The 27822-nt window shown below is 37.0% G+C and overlaps 1 protein-coding gene across 14 annotated transcripts in view; it reads right to left on the minus strand.

Annotated features, from left to right (window-relative positions):
- LOC110827981 (E3 ubiquitin-protein ligase sina-like) overlaps window positions 1-27822 on the minus strand; it is a 635101-nt gene that overhangs the window by 45773 nt on the left and 561506 nt on the right. Inside the window, exon 1 of one of the 14 annotated variants that reach the window (XM_087355368.1) lies at window positions 1195-1304. The exons of 12 other annotated variants lie outside the window; for them this stretch is intronic. Coding sequence is in view for 1 of the 2 variants with exons in the window: in XM_087355375.1 (XP_087211501.1) it covers window positions 1467-1474 (8 nt within the window). In the remaining variant the exon portion in view is untranslated. Of the gene's footprint in view, window positions 1-1194; window positions 1305-1367; window positions 1475-27822 lie in introns of those variants that run through there. One more of the 14 variants, XM_087355375.1, reaches the window with a different exon arrangement.

Raw genomic sequence — 27822 nt, forward strand, 5'->3', positions numbered from 1 at the left:
GACCATCATAATGTGAGAAAGATGGGTGATTGTGTGCAGACAGACGCCCAGTCTCCTACTGCCATCGTCGGACTCTTACGTTGAAACAAGTAGACATTCATGTAGCCTCAAATAACCTAGCAGTCAATGGATTAGAGCGCTTGCCGACCTGCTCAGTCGCCAAACGTTTTCTGTAAAGGTCGGTCTTGATTTCCTAATCCAGCTACGAAAAAGTGTAACTGCATTGTTATGTTACCTCGGAAACGTCAATTGTTTACTCGGCATTATTGTTACCTAGCAAACGTCAATTGTTTACTCGGCATTATTGTTACCAAGGAAACGTCATCTGTTTACTTAGCATTGTTGTTACCTATAAAACATTTCATTACCTTACCTTACCTTACCTTACCTTACCTTACCTTACCTTACCTTACCTTACCTTACATTTCATTTCATTACATTCAGCTACCACAGACCCATCTTAAGCGTAACTAATTCAAGTTAAATAAGCAAAGTCTTGTAAGACTTGAGGTTCTCACAGCGGTGAATATGAAGATTTCTGTCTTCTGGGTTATTGCGCTGTGTAGTCTGGTCGATGTTAACCAACGTTTCAGAGGTCATACTGCCTCCGTCATCAGGGCGATGAATATTCATCGCCCTGATGACGGAGGCAGTATGACCTCTGAAACGTTGGTTAACATCGACCAGACTACACAGCGCAATAACCCAGAAGACAGAAATCTTCAAGCAAAGTCTTAATCAAACTTTACTAAATTGTAAAGCAAGTATAAAGGAAATATTTAGATTAAAGCCAATATATAAACTTCCTTTCCGTACAGACGTATTTACGTCTAATTCTCCGGAACCGTGGTTCCACTATCACTTTTTTTAGTGTTCTGTCTGACGACAGGTCCATACGGACAGGATCCTTCCATCCTTTTCTCGGACTGGGACCTGTTCATATACGTTCTTGGCAGATGATCCAGAAGTGGTTTGCCATTGCCTTCTTCTGTGTGTGAATGGAGTAATTGTTGGGATGCCACGGAGAAACCGGGGAAGCCCCCGGAGAAAAACTCCGTGATGCCTAGGCCACGGCCTTGCCTAACACAAGTTATAAATCTGAGCACCACCGGGAATTGAACCCGGGACCCCAGGATTACAAGGCTAGCGTTCTGACCGCTAGACCACCGTGGCGGTCTAGCGAATATTACAAACCATTTAACAGTCTGGTGTCTGCAGTCATTGTCGATATATTGTTCTTCACTTTACTGGCTTTTCCTCAGGCCTGCACCCGCCTTCCGGGCTTCCAAAACTCATAGCTTTGCTCCCATTGAGCTTGGACGAAGACGGATTCCACCTTCATGGGTGAGGCCACACGGGACTGCCAATCAGACGTTTGGCCAACTGGGGTTTGCTGCTCCAGGCGCCTGGCCCTATGAGTCTTCTCTTCTGTGCCTTCCCCACAAGACCTTGGCACCGATATGTTTCTACGATTCTGGTTGCAACAATGTAAACCGAAATAATTATTTGAATACATTGTTCCAACATTATGAACATAATTAATTGTTGAATTAAAGTGCTTTAACAATGCGAAGACTCTCGGATTGTACCATTGCTGTCTTTCACATCACTGTTATGCGCTCAGGTGGTTCAGCTATAGAGAGTTAATCGCGGTGACTAGTCAGCGGAACCCTAAAGAAAGAGACAATATGTTACTAAGTAACGCTGATGTCCGCCTACAAGTTTACGCGGTGTTAAAAATTGCTAAGAATATACACGAGACTTGTTTTAAATTTAACATATCTTTGTTATTCATATTTTGTTGTTATCTTGTTTTCAAAGCACATAGTGTTATGTTGAAATCTACAGTTTTAATTTTTTACGACTATAAATTATGAACCATTATGGCTAGCCATGTGATAATTTGTATGGAGAAATATCGTACACACGCCTACAAACCCAGAATAAAATATTGTTGGTTACATTTCAAAGATTAATTAAGTAGTCTGAATTTGTGCTAGAGGAAATAATGGATCACTAAGTATAATAATTTAATTTGTACATCTATTCATTTATGAGCCGGGATAGCTCAGTCAGTATAGTGACTAGCTACGGGTTGGACGACCGGGGTTCGATCTCCGACGGGGGCAGAGGATTTTTCCTATAGCCTCTGCGTCCAGACCGGCTCTGGGGCCCACCCAGCCTCCTCTACAATGGGTACCGGGGTCCTTTCCCGGGGGTAAAGCCGGCCGGGGCGTGATGCTGACCACTCACCCCCATCTAGTGCCGAGGTCAAGAGAGAGAGGAGCTGTACCTCCACTCACCCCAAACGCCTACATGACGTATAGTGGGACAAACTTTACTTTACTTTTACATCTATTCATTTATATTCCTATAAATATATATAATATTATATTATTAATTATATAATTATTATCTATATAATAATATATTCCATTCCTATTCATAGTGACTGAAACATTGTACGGAGCCTAGGCATCCTAAGTTCTTTAAAGACCATATCTTAAAACAGATTACAATACAAAACCTCATAATTTCTCTCCAGACCATATAATTGTAGGCCAATAATTTACAGTATCCACAACACGAGCTCTTAATGACTTCTTGGTGCCTGAAGTTCGAAAGACGAAACTTGAAACCAGCTTCATCTAGAACTCATTTTATTTGCAGAATAAAAGCACAAGACAATACAAAATCTAACATTAAGGTATTTGCTTTTTATTAACAACCCCCTGACTTCTGTTTTGTATTTCATATTAGCAGGGCTTTAAGTTGTATACTTAGTCTTGGATGAGACACAACTGCAGTTAAGAAAACGCATTACCTTCCCTCTCAAGCAATCCCACAAGGACACAGTCTAATTAAGTAAAGCCAGTAATTTCTAGCGTCACTAACTCAAAGTCATAGTCGCGAACTTCGAAAACCTTTACTACACTTCTTCAGTGATCATTAGCATGCACCCCAAACCTAATCATTCTTCTAGTTACTTTCCTGACCTAGAAAGTTGAGTAGGATACATTTTTCTTGAACCTCCATCTCACTGGGCTTGCCTGCAATTGGCTTTCATGCTCACTTTTTAACACGTAAATGTGAAGCGAATTATTATTATTACAAATTTCTACTATTATTAGTACATTGTCAATAACATTTACCCAGACTTAACACTTTAAATCTCAAACTCCGGACTTAATATGATTATAGTTCAATTTTTAACGTTTAACTTATAAGTGCCATACAGGGCGACTAGGAATTACTTGTATTTCATTCTTTACATAAATTTTTTATTCATTACTCCTCCTGCACGTTTTATATACGAAATTACTCGACGTATTACGATTGAATTTTGTGGTGGGTGTTCTACTTTTAAATTTGCTGTGAGAATTTCATTTTGGTCCATATTTATCCAATACAATTCATACTTCATACGATGCTGAAATCAAACTTTTTCGACTTTGTTATAATCGGTTAACCGTACAAAATACTTTTACGTTACAAAAAATAACTATCCTTAACATCTACAATTCTTTTTTAATTTTTTTCCCGATATTTAACAGAATACAAGTAACAATAATATCTGGCTGTTAACGCTGGGTCATACCATTAGTGTATTTAGCTTGTTATAACAGATTTATAGCACGAATAAATGAGGTTAACAAGACAGGTGAAGTTGCAAAGAGCGGATATGCAAAGTACGTTTACCGTACTCAAGTTCAGATAGAACACAACTTTTGTCTCTTCCTGTACAACGATATGATTGTATTACAAACTAAAGAAATAACTCGCATTATAAATGTGGTTAACAGGTTCGTTTCTAAAATAAAAACCATTTACATTGTGTTCGAAACTAGTTAAAATCTAAGTTGTTTCTCAAACTTAAACTACTGTTGAAAGCATTAAAACATTTATAATGCCCAGATAGGAAAATAAGTTCCTTCCTGTTAACACGAACACAAGTGTCTACAAAGGAAGGAGATATTCAGATATCCCGCACGCTCTGCTTTAACCGTTCTCTGTTCTACTGAAGTGTAAATTTGCTATTCTCATGACGTGACTTGTCAGTGTATGTTTCCTAAGCTTTATTAATTTTATCAGCGGTATGTAGCTGTCAAGTCTTCTTAAAGTTTACAAAGGAATAATTCCGTTCGTCTGTAACCGAGTTTTGACCATAGAGCTGCATAAAATGTCAGCTTTTCCTCTCTAAACATAACTTACAGATTTGAATCCTGTCCAGTAAATGACATTATAGCTCTATATGAGAGTTGACAGAATTCTTAGGGGTGTTAGTGATTTTTTTAAGTTAAACAGGAATACACTTCTGTGGCTGAAACAATACATCTTTGAAACAATTTCGAATAAATGATATCATTTTTCTTACATACATTAAAAATTTTCCCAGCAATCGTCGTTTCATGACATATGAAAACAAACGTATTTCTAGACAGTTGATGTACTTTCAGAAAGCGTAATTCATCTACCGACGACTCTGACTAGACTACAGAAAGGAAAATGCCAAACCTTTACTTTTCTTTTCAAATAAACTGTGCTACAATAACGAAGTGTGTATATATATATATATATATACACACAATGAAGATCTTATAACACATATTCGCTTAGATCGAGACAAGTATCAAACGTGGAAAGAATGTCGCGATGTTGTAGTACTCGTCTTAACTGATGTTATCGAGTATTGTTCAATTAATGCTTTCGACAGTAGCCAAGCAGTGGTACACGTACGTAGACTGTAGACTGTCTATGCAATAAAGAGACCAGATACAGAGAACAGGGGAAAATTACAGATTAAAAAGAGTTTTATATACATAATATAAAATTTATATTGTTAAGTTATATTCTTTACAACTTCGTGTTTTTAAAATAGTGTAAAATAAAGTGTGTTAGAGGCAGACTTATATTTTGAAATACACAGTACCACCGACAGAGAATGAATGTTTAATTCATTCACTGCTGCTGTACATAATCTGCAGGTCTGGTGAGAAGGCGAATCCAAATGAATTACAATGCCACGACCGTCTGAGGTGTTAACACGGAGGAAAAACGTATGCAAAGTGGTTCTGCAAGCGGACGTTGAGAATTCAATTCATCAGGGGTATAGCAAACGGTGCCTGGAATCTGTTACTGTGCAAATGATGATAGGAAACGTTAAAAAACGTATACTCATATTTCAGTTATCTGTGTTTCATTTTCACTGATACTGATATTCTTATAAAATTGTTACACATATATAAGCGTTATCCAAAAAAAAAGAACAAGTTAACATCACGGAGTGTTTCTTCAAACATTATCTAAGCTAACAAAGAATTCACTGTTATTTATGGGACACTAAGTTGATTATCATATTCAAGACAGCTCTGTCATAGACCCTATCGTTATTTAGATAAATCCAACCCATGCAGTCGCACAATTTCCCGATATATTTTAATACTATCCTCCTCAATGAGGGATGGTCTCTCAAGTGAACTCTAAATTATAGGTTGTCTGACTAAAAATTTGTATGCATTATTTAAATTTTTCCCACGCGTGCGGCATATCGACTACATAATGATATTTTGTTTTTTTCTCTGAACATTTACTGCGCATGTAATAAATATTTTTATAGTGGTATGAGTGTGAGAAAAATGAATACATTAATTTATAAACAAAAACACAGGACTATTTGTGCTCGATTTACTTAACATTTCACTTTAAAAAATCATTGCATAGTTTTACTTTCGCTCACAATATAATATTATTTATTTTTATTATACTACCTTGTCAAATGTCTCGGACTGAAGTTCACAACATCAGATAAATACTGATACCAAATGGGAATCCAATATTTTTTAGTAAAAAACCCTATCAGACGAAAGTAATCTGCCTTGCTTTAAATATGAATAATGTAATACAGGTTGTAGCTTAAGGTGGGTAGTTATTTTGTCACTCGGTATTCTTGAAGGGGTGTGCCATGGGTTTCCGAGTCCGTTAGCAACATATCCCAGTAAGAAAATCAGTGCATGATTTTATACGACGTTCCCGTCTTAAAAAACGGTGGAGCTAAGGAGGCAATATTGGTATTAGCCTAACAATAATTGCAAATTAAAATATATTACCATGGCGTGTCCTGTAAAACCATGACAACAATTTCCATTTTAATAAAAGTCACTGAAATTATTTTTAAAATGTGTGTTGTGTCGAAAAATATGGCTGCAGTCTTCTGGCAATCCTATGAGCGTTTTTGTCTGTGTCAGAGAAAGACAGTAAGCTCATTAGGAAACACACAAACAAACAAATATATCTCCAGTATTTCGCACATTTCGACGTCATATTTGTCAGACTGCAGTTTAACCCCAGAGCTAAATATTATTGAATATTCCATAATATTCTCAACTGGCGCGGAATGTCGTGGTCGAGTGGTTATCATACTTGATGCTCCAGCTTCGTCGACACGAGATTCTGATTTAACTATCCATTGTCCATCGCCTAAAATATATTCCACATAAACGACGTTTAGGGAGTTAACTGTACCTGCCTCGTCAAAAAAAGGAAGACACACCGACTCCAAAATGCCGTGCGTTAATGTGGAACAGCAGTTGAATAATACTGACAGGGTAAAAGCGAAGAACTTGGGGTAAAACCTACCCCAGTGCCACTTTGTCCACCACAAGTCCCACATGGACTGACCTGGGTCCGTATCCGTTCCTCGGCGGTCAGAAGCTGGCAACTAACCGACTGAACTGGGACACGGCTAACTTTATGCACACTCTCATGAAAGGAAAAGAGGATGGCTTTGAAGTAGACAGTCCGGATGTGATTCCATGTAAGTGCATTACAAGGTTCGCAACAATTCTCAGACTATCCAGTTTCTTATAAAATGTGTAAAATGAATCTTTCTCTTAATGTAAAGTGGCCAAAATTTTAGCGGATTTCAATTTGACATTGACTGAATTTGCAACTACACATTCACGACATAGTTTATTACCATATTCTTACAAGCGACGTGTTCTTTCAATAGTAACTGACAATAGGCCAAACGACCTGGGTTTGATTACTAGCACAGATAAGAATTTTATCTTCAACGCCACATCCAATGAGTCCATCAAAGCTCCTACGCAATTGGTAAAGATGATCTCCCCGAGGATAATACGCCCGGAGCGTGAATTTCGTCACTCACATTACATTCCTTCCATGGTTGAGAATCAATGGATCTGTATCTCTTCTCCCCCATACTCCCCAACAGCGTGGTGATTAATTAAGCACAGGAACAGCTTGAATTTTAATCTCAATAATGGTGGAAGATGGAAATTATTTATTGTATATGAACAATGTTCACTTGTTTTCAGTAGCTTGTAATCTCGTCTAGGTACAAAAGCAGTTAAAAAGAGTTAAACGAAGAAAAGATTGTTTACTGTGCGGTACAACCCTCCTGCTGCTTTCTGAATGAGGGTCTCCGTCAGCTTCTCTCTGAAACGATTGGTTGTTAGCTTTCCAAAGGACCACTTTTTATGTATTTTATTTTCATTCGTCGTGTACGTAAAAGACACACTGGGAGGTATGTGATGAGAAGACTTTTGTTATCTAAACCACAACTTTCAGAAAAGAACTGTAAGACACGGAACAACGCTCATGGAGAGATAGACTTGAAATGAATAAGAGAAAAAGATGTCCTCATAAAAGCGCAGTTCTTTCAAACTCCAGACAGAAAAATATTTTTTCTATTTTAAAAGAAAATCTGGGAGTTAATGTTTCCTGGAAACAAACCATCGTCATCATGATTAAGCTGTTTAAAATCCTCTGCAAAACGTACTAAAATATAACAACTAATCTCAGCCCCTTGGGCTGTTACTAATATCGTGTTAAGGGACACACGGATTTTCATAGTTCTATAAAGCTAGTCGGAACAAATCTTGAAATTCGTCGTCTTTTATGAAACACCTGGGCTAATGCCAAATAATTCCGGAGAAATTTATTATAAAGCAAAATGTTCATTGTCTTAATTACAGAAACGACTTTGAATTGAGAATCCAGAACTCCTGTTGTCCAAGCCCTCCTTATTTCTGCAAAACACATTTTAATATATCTACGTCTAGGCCTTCTGAGTGATCTCTTCCTTTCAGGCTTCTCAACCAGAATTTTTACCTTTTCTCATCTCCCACATGCACGATACATGCCCATCTCATCCTACTTGATTTTATTATTTTATTAATATATTTTAATAAGTACAAATTATGCAGCTCTTCTTCCTGTTATGGCAACAGAAAGTGAGTCTCTTGACGTCAGCTGAATATTTTTCAAACATCTGTTACCACACATAGCTTTAAGACCTCTAACGTCGATGTCACTTCACTAATTCGCACATCAGCCATGTTGTTATTACTAAACGCAGGATGCAGATTGCAATGGCACACAACTGATACGAAATTCCAACAAAATTCGTCCAGGAGATATCGAGCTAAGACAATGCAGACATGCAAATATACACGATGGGTCTTGTAAGCCTTAATTTTCTGTACATCGTGCAAAGAACACATGGAAGGTAATTTATACAGAAATTTGCCTAGCTGTTGTCTTTTTATCGCTATATTCAGAATGTTATCAATTTTGATATGTACAGAATTACATTTAGCCCTACTGACAGTATTTAACAGCATCGTTTTCCGAAAATAGTTGCTATTGAAGTAGATAAAAATTTTATCTCTAGTATTGCTGTGTATTAAATTCTTATTCTCTGGTTTGGAGACAAATTATTCCAGGACTTCACTTTGCCCCTTACTAATTACTGATACAAGATAAATACATGACAGCTTAATAAATCTCAGGGGCTGTCCGTATCTTCAACCTCTAATGCTAATTGTCTTCAAATTTCATTAATAACTCTGCAAATATTTACCATGTCCCAAAGCTCTGAGACAAATTATATGTACTATACCTACATTCCACTGGAGGTAAAGTCTTTTGAGTAAGGCTAATAGTTGTCAAAAAGTCGAAATGATCTTGCTTACAAATTTCTTTGATCCGTCTAGTGGCAATAATGTGCAGGGAAACTGATTTGTTATAACGGGAACACTTCTCAACTTGTTAATTAATAGTTAGCGACACGCTTAGTAGCGTACTCGGGTCGTTTTAGAGATAAATTTTACAGAAGCGTATAATAACGGATAAGGGTACTTGCTTCACGGCACATGAAAGTTTATAATTATACAAACTTTGCTAAATGTTCAAAATCTGCAATAGAACCTGTAAAAAAATCCAATAATAATTTTAAGTAGTGGGAAGAAACCGATCGAGAAACGATGTCTTTAGTCATAAAGAATACAAATTGAATAGTCTTCGCTCTGAAGTAACGAGGTAAAGATTTAAAGTTAGTTATTACCCTAATACAAGCTATGGACAATGAATGAATTAAACTGTAACAATTACGCATCGCTTTATAAATTACTTTCATCGAGATAGTAATATTTCTGCCTTATTCGGACAAATTATATTCAAAAACCATTTCAGAAATATGAACTGACGGAAATCAGTGTTTGATTCCTGATATTCTAAACGTCGAGAAATTGAATTATTATATGAGAGTATCAGTAAAGTGAAGGAAGAAATAAGACAACAGGATTTAGGCTAGATCAGTGGTATTCAACCTGGGGTACGCGAAGACATCTTAAGGGGTACGTGAAATTTTAAAAAAATATTATTGTATGATAAACACTGAATAATCAGTAATGTAATTTATTTAATTTATTTTAGTGTAGATTATATACTATGTATAACTTGAATTGTACACCAACAACTTTGGGGGTACAAAGTTGAAGAGAAATTATATCCGGGGGTACGCGAACAAAAAAGGTTGAATACCACGGGGCTAGATTAATCTGGCTTGTTGCAGAGACCACAAACATAGTAAACATTGCATTCCATAAAAGTTGGTGAATTTCTTGATTAGCTGGGGACTTTTAATTTAAAAGAAGAGGCTATTTTCTGCGTTGAATCAGTGCTATTACGTGTTCAACCGACATCAGTCCCGCTACGCCATGACGGCGCTTGAATGGAGAAGCGGTTAAGCTCCTATTCATTCTCCACCTCGCCGCTAGATGAGGTGGGTGGTCGGCGTCATGTACCGACCACGCTTTACGTCCGGCAATTGGATAGGAGGCTGGGCGAGCTTCAGAGATGACCTGGACGCAGAGCCTCGGGAAAAATACCATCGGTTGGTGTGAGTAGTTGTAATGACTGGTATATTCTAATTCTTCACTGCTAATCTATTGTTCAAACTCTGCAATAGCAAACTACAATTTAATAGTCAATAATTATTATTGATCCCTAACCTTTATCAATATTCATAAATGAAAGAATATAAGAACTACAAAATTAAACATGAAATGTCCATAAAACATAATGGAATACATGAATGTTAACATTTTACTATGAATATCCTGAATTTGATTGCTCACATGTCGAATCGCAGACACCTATACAGCAGTTACTTTCAATCTAACTGCAAAATTAATTTCTAACCACAAACAAGAACAAAACTGTTTCCGCAAAAATGTCTCACTGTTTGATATAGTGAGCGACAGAAATCCACAGTGTTTAATATTAATATGTGAATATAACACTGATGAATGTCTCATCTGAATGAACATTTAGGAGCAAATTCACGAAGCTTATATTAACCTTAAGTTATGGAAACGAGAATGAAACAAGCAATAAAAGTGGCAACGTTTTTCAAGCTGGTGGCATAAATGTAACTACATGAAAATCCATGCTGCAACGAATGAAAAATATAAAAAAATGCCTACAAGCAATAACTCGGAGTGGGGTATAATTTATTGCACAGTCCCTCTTGTCAACGGTGATATATACGCAGGCACCTAGCAGTTGAAATGTCAGTTCAAATATAATTTAAAGTACCTCCAGACGCATTCAGCCGTACAGAAATTGTAATGCTGCCACAGTTACAGCGTAAAGACAGGTAGAAATACAACTTTTATTCAGAATCAAATTTGGTGAACCAAAATAAATCCTTTTTACAACAAATTCCATTTATTTCTAACTGCGTTGTACTCATGTTCGTGTTCGATTCCAAATATACAACTAAAAGATTTTTAAATAACCCTCTAATAATACAAGCGTACATGTTAACGTGTAAAATTATTTTCCTCGTCGTCATGAAGTTTACATTTCGAAATTCATATTCCAATAAATACAATGAGAATACAGAGCAAACAGATGTGAGATATACATTAAACGCTTCAAGTGAACAGACCTGAGCTTCTTTGATCTGTTTACTACTCTTCTCTTGAGATGCGGGCCTATGTGCTGCAATGAACACATTTATATGAATGTAACAATTGAATTTACATTCCTTCCGCCACAATCTTCGACGTTCTATCGCCCGTGTTTCACATGTCATTGGTTAACTAATTTAAACACACATAGCAGTGTTATTCGTCTGTCTTTCGGGTTTATAGATAAAAATTTTGCAATAATTTCTCATATTATTTGTTTGCTATACATCCTGCCCAATTAACCCTCTTTGATCTGATCGCCCTAATAATATTTAATGGAGTACACATGATATCCGTGCACTGCCTACGGTTTTCTCTGTAATCATCCCATGAACAGCATTTCATAGAACTTACAGCGGAAACTGACACAATACGTAAATAGTAAAGCTAACAGGCAGCACATTGGTACAGCGAGATTTTTCGGAGCGCCCCAGAAAATTGCGGAGCAGCTGTTGTGAATTTTAACGTGTAGATATAAATGTTTTATGAGGTGCTACGTATGCGTGCAACGGGGGTCATTTCAAGCATCTGGAGGAATTAGGGTGAGTTTTATTTTTAATGTGTTAGGCTGAAGGTTTGCCGTTTCCGCTAGTAATCAGAACGCCTGGTGGTAGGAAGGCCAGAGGGCCCTGAGACATTCAGCGATCAGCGAGGAGACTAGAAAATAATTTCACTGTTTTGTGAAAATAACAAAGTACACGGAGCACAATTCTTCTAAAGCAAGTAACAGTGGTTCAAATAGTCAAGACATTCTCATTATTTTATGGAACATAAAGGTACATTATACTACAGTGTTTCTAAAGTACCGCCAATGGCCACTGTCTTGAGTTAGAGAAAACCCGTACACAAAGCTACATCCAGTTTATCTAAGATCCATTTTAATATTATATTCTTACCCACACCTAACTCACACAAGTTGTACACTCGCTTCAGTTATCGTGTTAAAACCGAAGTTTCTGTGGTTGTTGCTGTCTCGAACATTAGGGCGACAACCCCAGAAGGCAATCACCTTCAAGACGTAAAGTACTTTATCTATAGCGTTAAACAATAATTACCACTTGGCAGTAGTTGTTTAGAAATGAATGTCCTGGTTACCATCTAGACCATGATAAGATGCCAATGGTGGTCGCTATAGGCTACAAGATTAAGTTGTGTTGTGGGCAGAGGAACACCGTCACTGTCTCTTCAAAATATACAGAGTAAGCCTGCATTTATTGTGCATCATTTCAGTCTCTCAAGTCTGAATGAGTCCCGTCTTGACGCTTGTGTATTGTACACTACCTCACCCACTCTATTGAATACAATGTAATTTTCCTTTCAAATTATTTGCCCTCCGTTTACCCTTATCGACTTTCGCCGTTCATTTCCTTGTCAAAAATCGGCGTACTCAACCAGACTTTCAGATGCCTAGAAACTTTTTATTACGTTTCCTCGTGGCTGGATTCTGCTTCATGGTATTAAGCTTAGCGATTGCCAGCTCCCGGAGATGTAAAACCTTTCTTCTATTCTCTGTCCTTCTATTCTGAGACCTCCATCTTTTTCTTTAAATTTCTGTAATGTCTAAAATGTGTGGTTTTGATGTATTTCCGTAGCACAACAAATCTCATTAAAAGATTTTCATGTGTCCAACGAACATGAGCTTCGGAATGTAGAGACTGAGTAGATGTCTTATTATAATAAATTCTTCTCGGGCTACTAGCCGTGTAAGGTGGCTTAATGGTTTTTTCTTCATTAAGCCAACTTCCATTGATGGCAACTTTTTTAACGCTTGAACGTTGGCAGCACTGACAAGAGCCCGTTCCTTCGTGCGATACAGATCGCAATTTCATTTACTGTTAAGGCAAAAAAACAACTTGTGTCGACTGTTCCAGATGAGAACATGTAGAACTCCGGTGACGAACTATGAGACGAGGAAAGGCTAGCGAAAGGACAACAGAATGGGAGAAGAGATACATACCAAGTGAGCGACACAGAGGAGGAAGGAGTCTGTCTTGAGAACTGGCAAGTGAAAAGACTTGACACTCAGTTTTGCAAGGGAATTAAGGTTAGAAGAGATAACCCAAGGTGGCAGCACAAGGGATGTCAAGCTAGTGGAGGAGGAAATTGGTGTGAGGGACTAGAATAAGAAATGAAACAAACAAGGAAAGGATATTCTAGAAAGTGGCTGCATCACAGTCTGAGTCTTAAAGAAGTAAGTCTTCCTTCAATTGGAATCTGATTTTTTTACTAGATGAGGTACTTTCTGAATGACACATGCATTGGACCGCCAACACAAGACAGGGCTGACACTTCGAAACAAGAAACGATATCAGTTTCATAGTAAGTTATAAAGTTTTGATCGGCGTCACGGAATCTAACATATCTGAAATATTGATAAAAAAATCTTGATGTGGGGGGGACAACAATCTGACATAAATAAATGTATAAAATAAGAAAATCAATCTCTTCTGTGAAACTCTGTCTTTTATGCAGTATTGAACATTAAGTATAACGCCAGTAGATCAGGATTCTAACTAAAATTACACCCAGATTGCTCGTTCAACATATTTTCCAATGTATTTTTATTAGGCGCAGTATCTTTAATACGCCACGGTGGTCTAGCGGTCAGAACACTAGCCTGGGGTCCCGGGTTCAATTCCCGGTGGTGCTCAAATTTATAACTTGTGTTGGGCAAGGCCGTGGTCTAGGCATCACGGAGTTTTCCTCCGGGGGCTTCCCCGGTTTCTCCGTGGCATCCCAACAATTACTCCACTCACACACAGAAGAAGGCAATGGCAAACCACTTCTGATCATCTCTGCCAAGAATGTATATATGTATGAGCAGGTCCCTGACAACCTGAAGAGGTTGGAAGGATCCTGTTCATAATATATGGACCTGTCGTCAGACAGAACACTACAAATAAAAAAATAAATCTTTAATATTCGGTAAGAACGACTTATACCAGTTTAACTTACTTTGACGTAAGAGATTTTTACCAAACATTAAAGACATGTCTACATTTTGAATTACAGAAAGCATCGTAACATAACCAAGGCTAAGTAACTTAAGTGAAATTCGCAGAGTTAAAATGTATCACGATAAATATGAGTTATAAGGTTTCCCAGTAAAGTAATTATGCGCATCGTTCTACTCGTACAATCTTCATAGCGGTACAGATTTCAGTGATTTGGGCTGCAACACCGTGTTATTCCGAAACGTGGATAACTACACGGCTTTACAATCCAAAATAGCAACACCAATACAGACATACCTCGGAGATATTGCGGATTCGGTTCTAGACCACCGCAATAAAGCGAGTCACACGAATTCTTTGGTTTCCCAGTGCATATAAAAGTTATGTTTACACTATACTGTAGTCTATTGAGTGTGCAATAGCATTATGTATAAAAAAACAATGCGAGAATTACCAAAATGTGACACAGAGACACGAAGTGAACACATGCTGATGGAAAAATGGCGCCGATAGATTTGTTCGACGCAGGGTTACCACAAACCGTCAATTTGTAAAAAAAACGCAATATCTACGAAGCGCAATAAAACGAGGTATGTCTGTACAACGATAAGATATTCAGTTGAATGATGTCCTTTTCATGAAAATCTTTCAATTAGTATCCATAATACTAATCCTTGTGATTTAATCAGCTAATACTATTTCTAGGAATTAATATTTAGTAACGTATTATTAAGAACAGTTATAAGTAAATGCAGAAATTATGTGTCTAGTTCCAAGCCTTGAACTGCCAGCCTGCCGCCATGAAACATAATTTGCGTCATACTGCATGCTTGTATGAAATTATCGTGTTTATTGGATTATGTTCGAGTGAATGAATTGCTTGTTGCGAGGAATGTTGAATGAGGAAACTCAAGCTTCAAACTTGGAAAGTTTCAACAAATGGTTAGTGGAATGGGTAAGAGCATAGCACGTCAACTATACCTATACATAACAGTATGTTTGTTGTGTGTTTTGGAGGAGGGGGGGACCTTGTTGTCATAAATCACTCCTGTCAAAATGCGGTGTTGAATAGAGGACTCCATATGGCGTGGCGGCATGTCGAGGTGTGATACGTCTCCAGTGTTGATTACAGGGGCCAGATACATCAGTACAGGCTGCGGGCGGGGTTACTGAGAGAAGTGTTAATTATTGTGTCATATCACTATCGAAATAAGCTGGAGTTTGTGACGTGTCATCGCCATGGACCGCGGATGATCTGTCCAACTCGGGATTTGAATTCGTAATGTAGCTACCCCTATTTCCTCCACTCTCTCTCTCTTCGTCTGGCACTATTTACCGCTTGTCTCGCCATATTTCAACGTCTCACTCCTTCACAATTCTCAAATTAAGGGAGACGAGCAAGGTTAGTGGCAATGAAGTTGTAATGGCTTATGGCAGTCTTCCATGGGACATCAGGTCTAAATTTCGCTCTCTCAACGTGAGCACAATTTTTTTTCCTAGTTTTCAGAGAATATGATTTGTGTTCCATGCGGCATTCAACAAATTTAATGTTTCATACTTAAAGCTTACCAACAAAGACCAAATAAAAATTGAGAACACAATACATCGTGTGCAATAAAAAGCGATGTATGTCGTAAATAACTCTAATTAAAAGTCTTTGAATTAGGTACTCCTTTAATTTAGGCACTGAATTTCCACGACTCATGGACAGAATAAAAAATATGCTGCTAATATTGTTCTGTTTCTTCTTCATGATTCCATTCAATTCATAGAACAATACTACATTGATCAACATTTGATTACGCTAACGTAATTCCAATTGAAAGGTTGCGCAACGAGCTTGAACATAATTTTCGTTAACATGCAAGACCTAATAAACCTTCGATTAACATTTTTATTGAGAAGCATTAGTCTAATTATCCATCTCTTAACGTTGACTAGTAGATCGTGCGATTTTTATGTTATAACAGAGCTGGTAAATTCGAAAACGACGTATAAAGCGGACAGAATCTGAGAATGAAGCAGACACAAACAATCCAAAACAAGATATTAAAATTCTCGTGCTTTATCTGGTATTTGTTAAGAGACTATACACGAAATAATTTATAAGGCGGTCTACGTCCATCGGTTTTTTTAATGGAATAAAGATATGGTTTAATGCATAAAGAGATATATTTGTTATTTTCTTATAAGCGGTATGACAACGAAAATACTCTATAAGTTTACTATTAGCTTGTGAATAAATCCAGTTACTTCAAATCTATCACATCATTTCGTTTACGAAATTTATAATTTCCTTTGTTAAATTATTTCTCCCGGTTTCGCTCTAATGGTCAACTACTAACAGATACTGTAATTTACAAGAACCTGTATTAAGTATTAAACCTTTGCTCTGTGATATAACATTCTGGGATACTGGATACTGGGAACGACACGTTCTTCGAGTGCCTGAGCACTACGGGTCCCAACTTTTAGTTGCCTTGATCTATAGACATTCGGTAGGACTCCTTGGACGAGGGATCGGCCAGTCGCTAGGTCTCTACCTGTACACAGGACAGCACAACACAGAAAAACGCGGGCAAACATCCATGCCTTGAGTGGGATTCGAACCCGCGGTCCCAGCGACCAAGCGGCACAAGGCCCACGCCTCAGACCGCGCGGACCCCCGTGATATAACATTCTGTTCATTATGAAATCATCGTATAGGGTAATACTGTTTTTGCAGTGACGAACCGGTGTGATTCATGTCGTATTTACCTACTTTGTATACAGATTTGGTTTGCTACAGCAGCAGTTGCCACAGGCAATGTCGAATGAACTTAATAAATTTTCATGTTACCACGTAGCATTCCTCAGTCGAGAGATAATAAGAATGCATGTAGCAGTGACTACGACGCTGTAGACGAGAAATTTATAAAGGCACTAGGCAAGAGTTAATGGAGCGAAGTCGGAGCCAAATTTAACGTTACGTATTCAACCAAGACATAGGCTAAGCAGTACAGAAATAAAATGGTCAGGGGATCTAATTCTGATTTCATTAATTTTATTCTTACTCGTGAGATTTTATGAAGAAAATCCCTTTCATTAATTAGTTACATTGCTTCTCTCGCAGTCATAGGAAATTTATGATTACTAATACGTACTTAAGTTATTTTACGACACAGCTTAAGTTACAGAGTTTATATAGAATAATTGCAACAGGCAGAGACTCTGTTGCAATGTTATAACCACTCAGCTAGTCAAATTACCAGTTCTTAATGTACTCCAAATTTAATCACCATTTTCGCATCAAAGGCTAAGCCCAAGGCGTTGTATAACTTTTAATAACATTCTAGACTTCTACACTTCACTAAGTCGGGGTACCACCCTCTATCGGCTGTCATCAACAGATTGTAAAATATCATACTTATCTGTATGTCGTTAAATATGAGGTTAAATTCGTGACAGAGACAAAGAAATGAGCTCCATTTTCGAAATTCTTCACTTCACAATAATAGACAGCATTTTAGCCACTGAAATTTAGTATATTCTGATTGACAGTATCTCATCTTTCCCGTCAACTACTCGATTTATCGCATTTAACAATCAGTGAAACCATACCAATTTTTTCTCGGAGGTCAGTACACAAAATCGAATTTTTCTACAACACCCGGGGGCTGACAAACGCTCTACACGACAAGATGGTTAGTAGAAAATGCTGTAAGATGGCAGCACCATCCAGAATTTAGCCAACACGGTAATTCGGCTACATCAGAAATAACGAAGCCTTGTGGTGTTAAAAAACTCCGGTCTGTTGCTATGTAGTCAATAAAAATATTGTGTTGGGAGAGAGCCCTTCAATTAAAATGAAACCCATGCATTTTATCGTGGTAAGTAAATAAATGAATAATAAACAGAAAATAAATGTATGTACCCAATATGATTTAAAGCCCTGTAATCTAAAATGGAGCCGCCACGGTGGTCTAGCTGTTAGAACGCTGGCCTAATAATCCTGGGGTCCCGGGTTCAACTCCCGGTGGTGCTCAGATTTATAACTTGTGTTGGGCAAGGCAGTGGTGTAGGCATCACGGAGTTTTCCTCCGGGGGCTTCCCCGGTTTCTCCGTGGCATCCCAACAATCACTCCATTCACACACAGAAGAAGGCAATGGCAAACCACTTCTGGATTATCTGCCAAGAATGTATATATATGAGCAGGTCCCTGACAGCCTGAAGAGGATGGAAGGATCCTTTTCATAATATATGAACCTGTCGTAAGACAGAACATAAATAATAATAAAATCTAAAATGGTTCTAACAATGTGTAAGGTTATTCAGTAATTTACATTGACATAAACAATTAACAGACTGATGAATTTGGTAGCCGGCTAAATTCTCGTCGATGTGATGCAGATCTTGCTTTAGAATTATTCCGTTTCTGAAGGCGAATACTACAAGAGAGTTTTGAAATAGTCTATGGCTACGTCTTTACAAATGCCTACCTACTCAGTTTCCACTGTAATCTCCCCGTTCCATTCAAGACATATCGCCTACATCTGAAACATCGCCATTAAAATCCAAGAACCATCAATGAATGTTTAGGAAATATAAAATATCCAGTTCAGATGCTGGAAACGAAGAATAATTTCCTTCGTGTATCAATACAGTTCAAATTGCTGAGAAGAGTTTACAAGATTTGTATTTATAGCCACTCTTTTATAAAATACAAGTGTTCTTTGTACAAAGTTTATAAAATAAAATAAAATAATAATGATGCTAAGATTGTATGTAGGTGTTACCGCCAAATATACTACACAGATTTCAAAATATGATATTTGTGGCCTTATGATAAATGTTGATCTAGTTTAATTCCGGTTGTTACTCATGAAATATAAACCCTACTTTACATAAAGCTTGCCAAATTTCACAGAAAATGTTTATAGTACAAGAAATTATGTAAATTAAAGTGATAATTAAAATCTATAAATGATACGTGAAGAATGTTTATGTATATTATAGTAATAACTTTGCAAAAATTACTTTTGTGCGTTTGCCTGCAGCGTAATTATATCGAGTCCTGACATGTTCGTTGTCAGTCAGTTTTCTAAGGTAATATAGACTCCACTTATATATTTAAATATTAATTTATTACGATTATGTAAGCTTTAATAAAAATATACATTAACCAAAGATAAATATGACGATTACCGAATAGCCAATGTAAACCATTTGTATTATGCGAGTGTGGGCTATTAGAAGTCTTGCCCATGCTCCTATGATCTCACTTCCATCAACGTTATGTCTACGAAACTTATAGCGCAGTATAAAGTCACGTCTACGCTCAAGTTTTTAATACCAAGCAAAACATGTGTGGTCTTTCTTCTTCTTAGACCTTTAAAGGCCAATGGTAAGTATATGTCCCACCTACTTTTATTTTATTTATTTATTTAGTGTTCTGTCTTACGACAGGTTCATATATTATGAAAAGGATCCTTCCATCCTCTTCAGGCTGTCAGGGACCTGCTCATATATATACATTCTTGGCAGATAATCCAGAAGTGGTTTGCCATTGCCTTCTTCTGTGTGTGAATGGAGTAATTGTTGGGATGCCACGGAGAAACCGGGGAAGCCCCCGGAGGAAAACTCTGTGATGCCTAGACCACTGCCTTGCCCAACACAAGTTATAAATTTGGCACCGCCGGGAATCGAACCCGAGACCACAGGATTACAAGGCCAGCGTTCTAACCACTAGATCACTGTGGCGGTTCCTGAAGATATTATTTTATTTATTTAGTGTTCTGTCTGACGACAGGTCCATATGAACAGGATCCTTCCATCCTTTTCTCGGACTGGGACCTGTTCATATACGTTCTTGGCAGATGATCCAGAAGTGGTTTGCCATTGCCTTCTTCTGTGTGTGAATGGAGTAATTGTGTGTTTCGTTTGATTCTCAGTGTAAATATGGATTATTTTCTCAAACATCACTAATAAGTTTACCTTCGTAATGGTAAAGTGTAGTGTTTTCTTCGCTGTACGTACTGAATTCTTAAATACTTCTTAGACGAGCTTTGGCTTCAAGGGATTAAGGAAGCCTCTATAGTGCGACGGCTTACACAAAGCGGTAATATTAGTTGTAAATTACGGAAAACGTGTTTTAAGAAAATACGTAAACAACGGATCACTGAAATCGTTTGTAAAACTTTAAATTAAAAATACGAATGATGGTTGTTATTTTTAAATCGAGTTATGTATGTGGAGATATTTTAATTACACGAAGATAAAGTGGCATGAACTGAATTATTTTAACGTTGTAGCCCTGTAACATGAGGTTTCTCGTTAATACGAAATGAGACATACAGAAAAAAAAAAATTTTGTGTGCTTGTTTTGAAAGTTATTATAAGTAGTACAAATGCGTTTTCGTTGATCACATTAAATAAATTGAAAATATACGCTTGAAAGTGTCCTTCTTTAACGTTGTTAACTTATATCACTTCTGCTCTGATCAACTCATTTTGTAATCGTTTCGATAGATGTCACTGTTTTGTACTCATCTGAAGTATACGTCACCTATATGAACATCAGGTAGCATAACACAACCATTACTCCACAGTGCTTTTGCTTTCCGGCATACATTTTTAATGGCACTAGACCAATATGCCAACATGTATATTTAACACGTCATGTAATTGATTGTACCTCTATAACCAGCTACAGGTCGGAATATATAAAACTGATTTCAATATTGGAAAGTGGAGAAAATAAAAAATAACCGGGGCATAACATTTATAAACAAAACTGAACTGCCCTATTATAATTTTAGTCCCAAATTATTACATTTTTGAATATGTTTGCATTATGGGTTGCTGTGCCATGTCTGGTAGGAGTTTGCCCACGTTTCTTAAACCTGTGTCATTTTCTACCAGAATGCAAGGTGTAACATACCAAATGACTCCCATGACTTCGTGAGAACCTTAAATCCCACTAATACAGTTTTGTTTTTGAACGCTACAAACAAATTTCGAAGTTACGTAACTCCTTAGGCAGAGGGATTTTCATTTAAAACGCAACCCCAGCTACAGAATTATTTGTAAACTTTGGTTGCATCAATATAACGAGACAAACCAGTTGTTCCTTTTGTTTTTAGTTGTTAGAAACAACCTATAAAGCAACTTTACACCGGACGCTGAAAATGTCCACCACCTTTCCGAAGGCAAGTTTCCAATTTTGGCAACTGCGTGTTGAATATTGTGTTTCAGTTCCTCCAAGCTTCCTGGGTTAGTCGAGTAAATCCCTTCTTTCCCACAGAAAGTACTCCGGCATGGAATGGTCTGGAGATTTCAAAGTCCACGACCAACATTTCGCTCTCCAAAGACTCTCACAGAAATGCAACTGTGTTTGCAGTGTGCGCCATCACCCCACCGTGTCGTAACCATAAATCGCTTTCATTCTTTTCCAAGAAAGAAATGACTTGTGTCAGAAGATTCTAATATCCTTCCGCGTTAACTGTCTCCTCAAAAAAACAATGGTCCAACAAATTGCCTTCTAGACTCTGCACCATAATCGCACCAGCCCAGGTTTTAAATCCAACTTGTTGGGAAAGTCTCTGTTAGAATGACATATCTCTGTGAAAATATGCATTCTTCAAATTTTTTCGGAATTTGATTTTTTAATTCTTATTTTATGACCCGAATTATGAGATAATCAATAATTAATTATGAAGTGGAAGAGGTCGTGGCCTAATTTGTGGTAATATCCCGGCATGTGCCTGGGTGTACTGAGTAAAACCACGGAGAACACCAGTCAAGATAGTCAGTCTCCGTGTTGACGTTGTAAGTCTGGACGTTCAGAAAACGAATTATGAGTGCTAACGACTTCGGTGCGGCGTGTGGTGATGTCTCAGTAAATAATATGAATCTTCATGGTTAACTCTCACAAATTTAGCTTGGACCTCAGTCTCAACTACTTTTTAACGAAAGGCCGGTTTTCATAAAAATGTATAAGCTGCTGATAAAAATCCTAACGTAATGCAACTAATTAAATTATCCTCCACCATGTTATCAACCGACAGTTTTGTTACAAAACGTTTTATCACCCCTTGGCACACCGCAGTTTGTCAAAGACCCATAATGGCACACCACAAAACTTCGCTTAACGAAAAGGGAATAAGAAACTTTTCACGACCACATACACGTGGTCATGAAAACATATGAAAAGAAAACAACACATGTTTAACAAAATTATCGATAATTAACCAATGTGTGTGTATTGCGAATTCCAACTACGAAGGATAATATATCGCCTTTTCATAACTACAACTCCCGAATAAACAAATTCTTATTAAAATTCGTGGCACACTGGCTGTGGGAATATAGTATTTGGTGAGCAGTAGAAATTCTGAAGCCCATAGATTATGAATACTGTCAATATATTAATTTATGTTTCGGGAGACGTAATAGCACATACGGTTTAATTCCCCACAAACATATATAATAAAATAACAGTGTGAACATTTTATTGTTCCTACTGTTATTGTTCTTATTTTTTTAACAAACTGAAAACAGTAAAAGTCGTTCTAATAAATTCAGGAGTATTTTAAATTTCGTACTTTCTTCCGAATTCATTCATATTCGATAATCGGTCCATATCGATATTGCTGAACCACACTGACAACAGTGCCACCTTTGAGGCCCTCACTGAACTTCTAGCTTCTGATCACTTCAAAGTCTGTTAACCCGTGCCGCCACCAATTGATACGGAGACTTGTGATGACACGGACATAGCACGCTTCAGTGGATCTATCGGTTGTACAGGACCCTGCATTGCATGTGCGGTGTTTCGTAGTGGAAAATTACTGTAGATTAACTAACAAATTTACAACTGACATTATGTTTGGTACACGTTTGCGATTTCAGGCAGTTTAAGATGGGCATAAATAATTGTGAAGGGTGAAACTGTGCCTCAGCAATGTGTTGTAACTAGAAAAAAATACGTACGTCAAATATTCAGTAATAACCAAAGTTACGGCTAACATTACAGTTATCATTTTGAAGGTGAATGTGTGATGTGACGATTTTTAAGTTCAAAAAGGTTAAAGTTGGATAATTTGAAGGAAAGAACCACGTGAAATACAAAGGACTGGATGGAAGAAAAATATTAAGGTGGATAGTGTAGATAGAGGATATGAAGAAATAATCTGACTGAACTTGTTCAGGACAGTATGAAATGGGAGATTCCTGTGAATCACGTATTAATCTAAGTATTTAAGGAAGACAGATAGAGATAAGAGACTCCGAGGTTTCGGAAACTGTATGTCTGCATTGCCAGAAACTATAATCAGTCCCTAATCGCACGAGTAACATTACCACGAGAACTCAACTTTACACAGTAAAATGGGAGTTTACAGCTGCAAATCGGTTCGCACGTTTTTTTTTTTTTTGGGGGGGGGAGTATTTTCAAGAGAAACATTATTTTAATTGGAATATTTACTGTATGGCTGATCAATGTACATGGTTGCACTTCCAACTTATTTATTAGCAGGACGTGAAAACTTCCTTCTTAGAGTGTTTTTGCTTCAAGAGCGTTTTAACTTTAAGAGTTTTATACAGAAATAAATACCTTCTCTTTCAGTATATATCTTATGTACTCGTAAATCCCGTAAAGTTTCCTTGTTCCTGCAAAAGTTCTTAAGCTAATTGCTCCTTAGAGATTCCTTAGAGAATCTTTCAAACTTCCTCATTAATGACTTTAAAAATACACTAATGATTTCGCTGTAACCAGTCGGGACCTTATATTCGGACGAGAGGTAAATTGAATCCCTTTATTTTAACAGGGCGCGTACGTCATTCTGTGCAGTTTCTGATACAAGTCAAACAAATGACTTGAGTGGTTATTCATTAAATTAATTATTTTCTAGACACATATACCACTTCTCTCAACCAGCTATTTTGTCAATGTTTAAATAAAAGTATAACTATTCTTTTATTCATTATTTCCAATCTATGGCTCAATTCAATATTAAACTTAGTATAGGTATTTATATTATTTTTCAGACACTGGCGAATTTATGGTTAAATGTCAAATTTTTATAAAATTTGTGATTATGACAGTGGTAAAGATGTCGATGTATACCTTCGGACTTATGACGCTTTACGAGGTGCGATCGGAAAGTTTCAAGACTGTGTCAATAGCGGGCGAACCGGATGTACTACGAGCTTCTGCTTTTAGGGGGTGCGGCCTACATTGATAGTGAATCAGTGTGCCAGCCGGCATAATCGAATTAGCACTTTGTGTTCTGAAAACCACCAACAAGTAATAAGTTTTACCATCTGATCAGCAGTAAATATTCTGACATATATTCACTCGTTTTACAATTCTTTCAATTCTGTTTGCTACAGGGGTGGATATGGAAAGTCATACACACCCGACTGTCACAAACTTTGCGTAAAAACAATTTTAACAAAATTTGTTATACGAGTTTAAAAAAAATTGTACAAATCTGTACTTACAGCGTTTCTTACCCAAAACGTTTATGAACAGAACGTATTGTAAATTGTTTCTTGTAGTATTTAAGGGCGATGATGGAGACAGCAAGAACCTCAGAAACGTCGATAAACGTCTACCAGACTACACGGTACAACAACCCAGAAGACATCCATCTTAAATTCTAAAAGTTTTTTTTAATGGTGATCACTTGTAGTGTAGAACATTTTGTCATCTAAAGTCATTATTACGAACTTTTAGAATTCTTTCAGCAAATAAAACTTGCACGTATCAATGCAAACAAATATCAAACTGAGTTTTGTGTGAAACACGTGAGTAACCAAATGTGCAGTAAGCAACGTTATTCGTAACTAATGTATCTATATTTACAATACCGCCGTCTGCCAAATAGAATCAAACACTGGAACGGACTTTCTATAGCCACAAATCAAGTCTGTAATAAAATTCTATTCCGCAATTAGCTTGTAAAACTTGACCTACCATCATGGCATATGAAACGTGTGAAATTGTGTGACATGAGTGTTGAAAAAGTAATAAAAATTATGTTTCGAAAAAGTTACATTAACTTCCTTGGAAGCTTCAATAGGCTAATTTCACGAGTAAGTCTCTTTTCCATATGTTTTGTTGACATCGTTACCAAAGTAATAACAGGTAGTATACAATATACTGATCTGATTCTTGTCTTAGATGCGGTTATTAAGGACATCCATTGATGAAATATATAACACAATAGTGTCATGATACAGTGTTTTGTTGTAGAAATTCTACAAATAATTTTTATTGCCTCAGAGAAGGAATTTACTTACAACACTGAATGACATAAACTTGAATTATTACTGAGTGCTTCGGATACTGGAAATATATTTAACATGTCCAAGATTTATTTTACATTTGTTACAGTAGTTTCGACGATAAACTCTCTGTTAATCGGTTGTGGCATCATTTGCAGTCCCCCCTCCCCGCGTCCCAGGAAAATGCTGACTGGCAACGACTGCTTCCTTTTACAAAATTACCGACCCATTATTCGTAATTATCCTCCAATTTGAAGCTACATATTAACTGAAAGAGCGTTGTTAATAAAACGAGAAACACAAACAGATCCGTACAAATTACTAAAAGTTTAAATGTCAGAGGAAACTCTAAATATCGCAGTCGTATTGTAGCCTGGTACATGAACCGGTGTATTAAATTACCACAGTAAGGTGTTAAGTAATTATTTTATTCTTAAACACTTCACATACTTAAAACTTCCTGCATTTTTACAGTACGAGTCGCTTTCCGTGATTCCTTGTGTTTCGGTCGGATTATTAACGTGTCAACCTCAGAAATAATTCCCCTATGAGACGTCTATCTTCTGTAACTGACGTACAGAAATACAAAACTCGGAAAGGGCACTACGCCAATATTTACTTGCATCTAATATTTAGCACACACACAAATCGTCAGTTGTTTAATCATAAAACATCCGAAGTAATCGATAAATATCAATCACATATCCCTGCATGATCACACATATGATTGAATGACTAATATGACTAATTAAATTTGTTCCTGAATGGTTCAGAGATTATTTTAAGACGCGTTATCAGTGTACGTGATATTTTACATTGCTTGAACTGAAAGAACTACGACAGATTGACAGAAAGACTTTAAAGTACAACGCTCTATCAAGTTTGCAACTGCTATCATAGCACTTCCAGGAGGAATTGAGTAAAACCATGAAAACTTCAATGAGGGTCGCAGAAGCCACTTATAAAACTCGCGCTAACGGAAGTTGTGCTCGTTCCTAACAATTTGACTTTTCCAAAGTAAAGCATCGCGCATCCTGACTACTCCAATGGAGTACAGACCCTGCCCAATTGTGTATGTGGTTTTGTGCCGCGTGAATCATTATATTTCTAAACCTCATTCTTAAACTAGTTGTTAAATGTTGGGTGAATAACTTCTCTGCATAACATTTTTTCCGCAACATTTAACATGAAAATCGTCACTTTTAACAACAAGATGTGGTGCTGTCAGGCAATGTATGTCACCGACATTTACGAACGATATCAGCACCATCGTCTCTCTACATTACTTACGTTTCAGAAGGTTTGAACGACTATTATCTTTTTAGTACCATCTCAAAACCTCAAGTCACAGTTCTATTACAATATTTGTACTGCCTCGAATATTATTCATAAAATACGTAAATATCTTAGCATTTAATCGCTATATTGTCTGTGTTTTTAAATAGTTCATAAGTTCATTTTCTCTTAATAATCTTATACTTCTTAAAAAGCAAGTGACTGATAATATCGATTGGGGGATTAAAATTCATCAATCGAATTTTAGGGGTCCTATGATTGATTATAAGCTCGAAAGTTCGACATTTTGCTTAAGAACTTTAACGGTTTTATCAGTTATTACAAAAAAAATGCCAGCATAATACCACAAATCTAGTCACGTCTGATTTATATATCGTAGAGCAGACATTTATTGTCATTGTATTAAAAATTAATATTATAAACCTCGATTTAGTAATGCTGTTCAGAGAAATAGCCACTGTTTATTACGAGAATTATATGAAATCCATAAATAAACTCTGTTGACAAGTAAGAATTGAGTAGCGGCTACATATAGGCAATAGTTATCACTGAGCATTAAAGTGTTCATAATGTCGAGTATTATCTTGTGTTTACAGCCCTGATGTACACTACATGCATACACAAAATACGAATGTAAGTTGGCATGAGGTGGTGTTTAACTCAGCTGTGATAATGAGGATTATAACGCACCTAAACATAGGGCCAGCGGTGTCACCTCGAACAAGGTAAAGGTATGGACCACCTAAATATGACACTTCTGGTCTAAACCCGTTGTGGCGGTTTCACACAGGGTTTGTTGAATGTTAAAAATGGTTTAAATTATACGTTCTCGGAGAATATCCCTCCAAATTAATACATTTAGTTTACATACATTCTGTATACACAGAAATATAACTATGATTATTACAGTGTAGTGGTGGAACTAATGTGTTTCCTGACAAACTTGGCACTTAACAACTCCAATTAAAATAAACGAGGGGCCAAGAAATTAGTAAGCGGTTTACTTAACTAAAGTACTTATTTG

Source organism: Zootermopsis nevadensis, unplaced genomic scaffold (genome assembly GCF_977971745.1).
Source record: "Zootermopsis nevadensis isolate Lab colony 2312 unplaced genomic scaffold, Znev_1.0 Znev_ptg000024l, whole genome shotgun sequence".
Lineage (NCBI taxonomy): Eukaryota > Metazoa > Arthropoda > Insecta > Blattodea > Termopsidae > Zootermopsis > Zootermopsis nevadensis.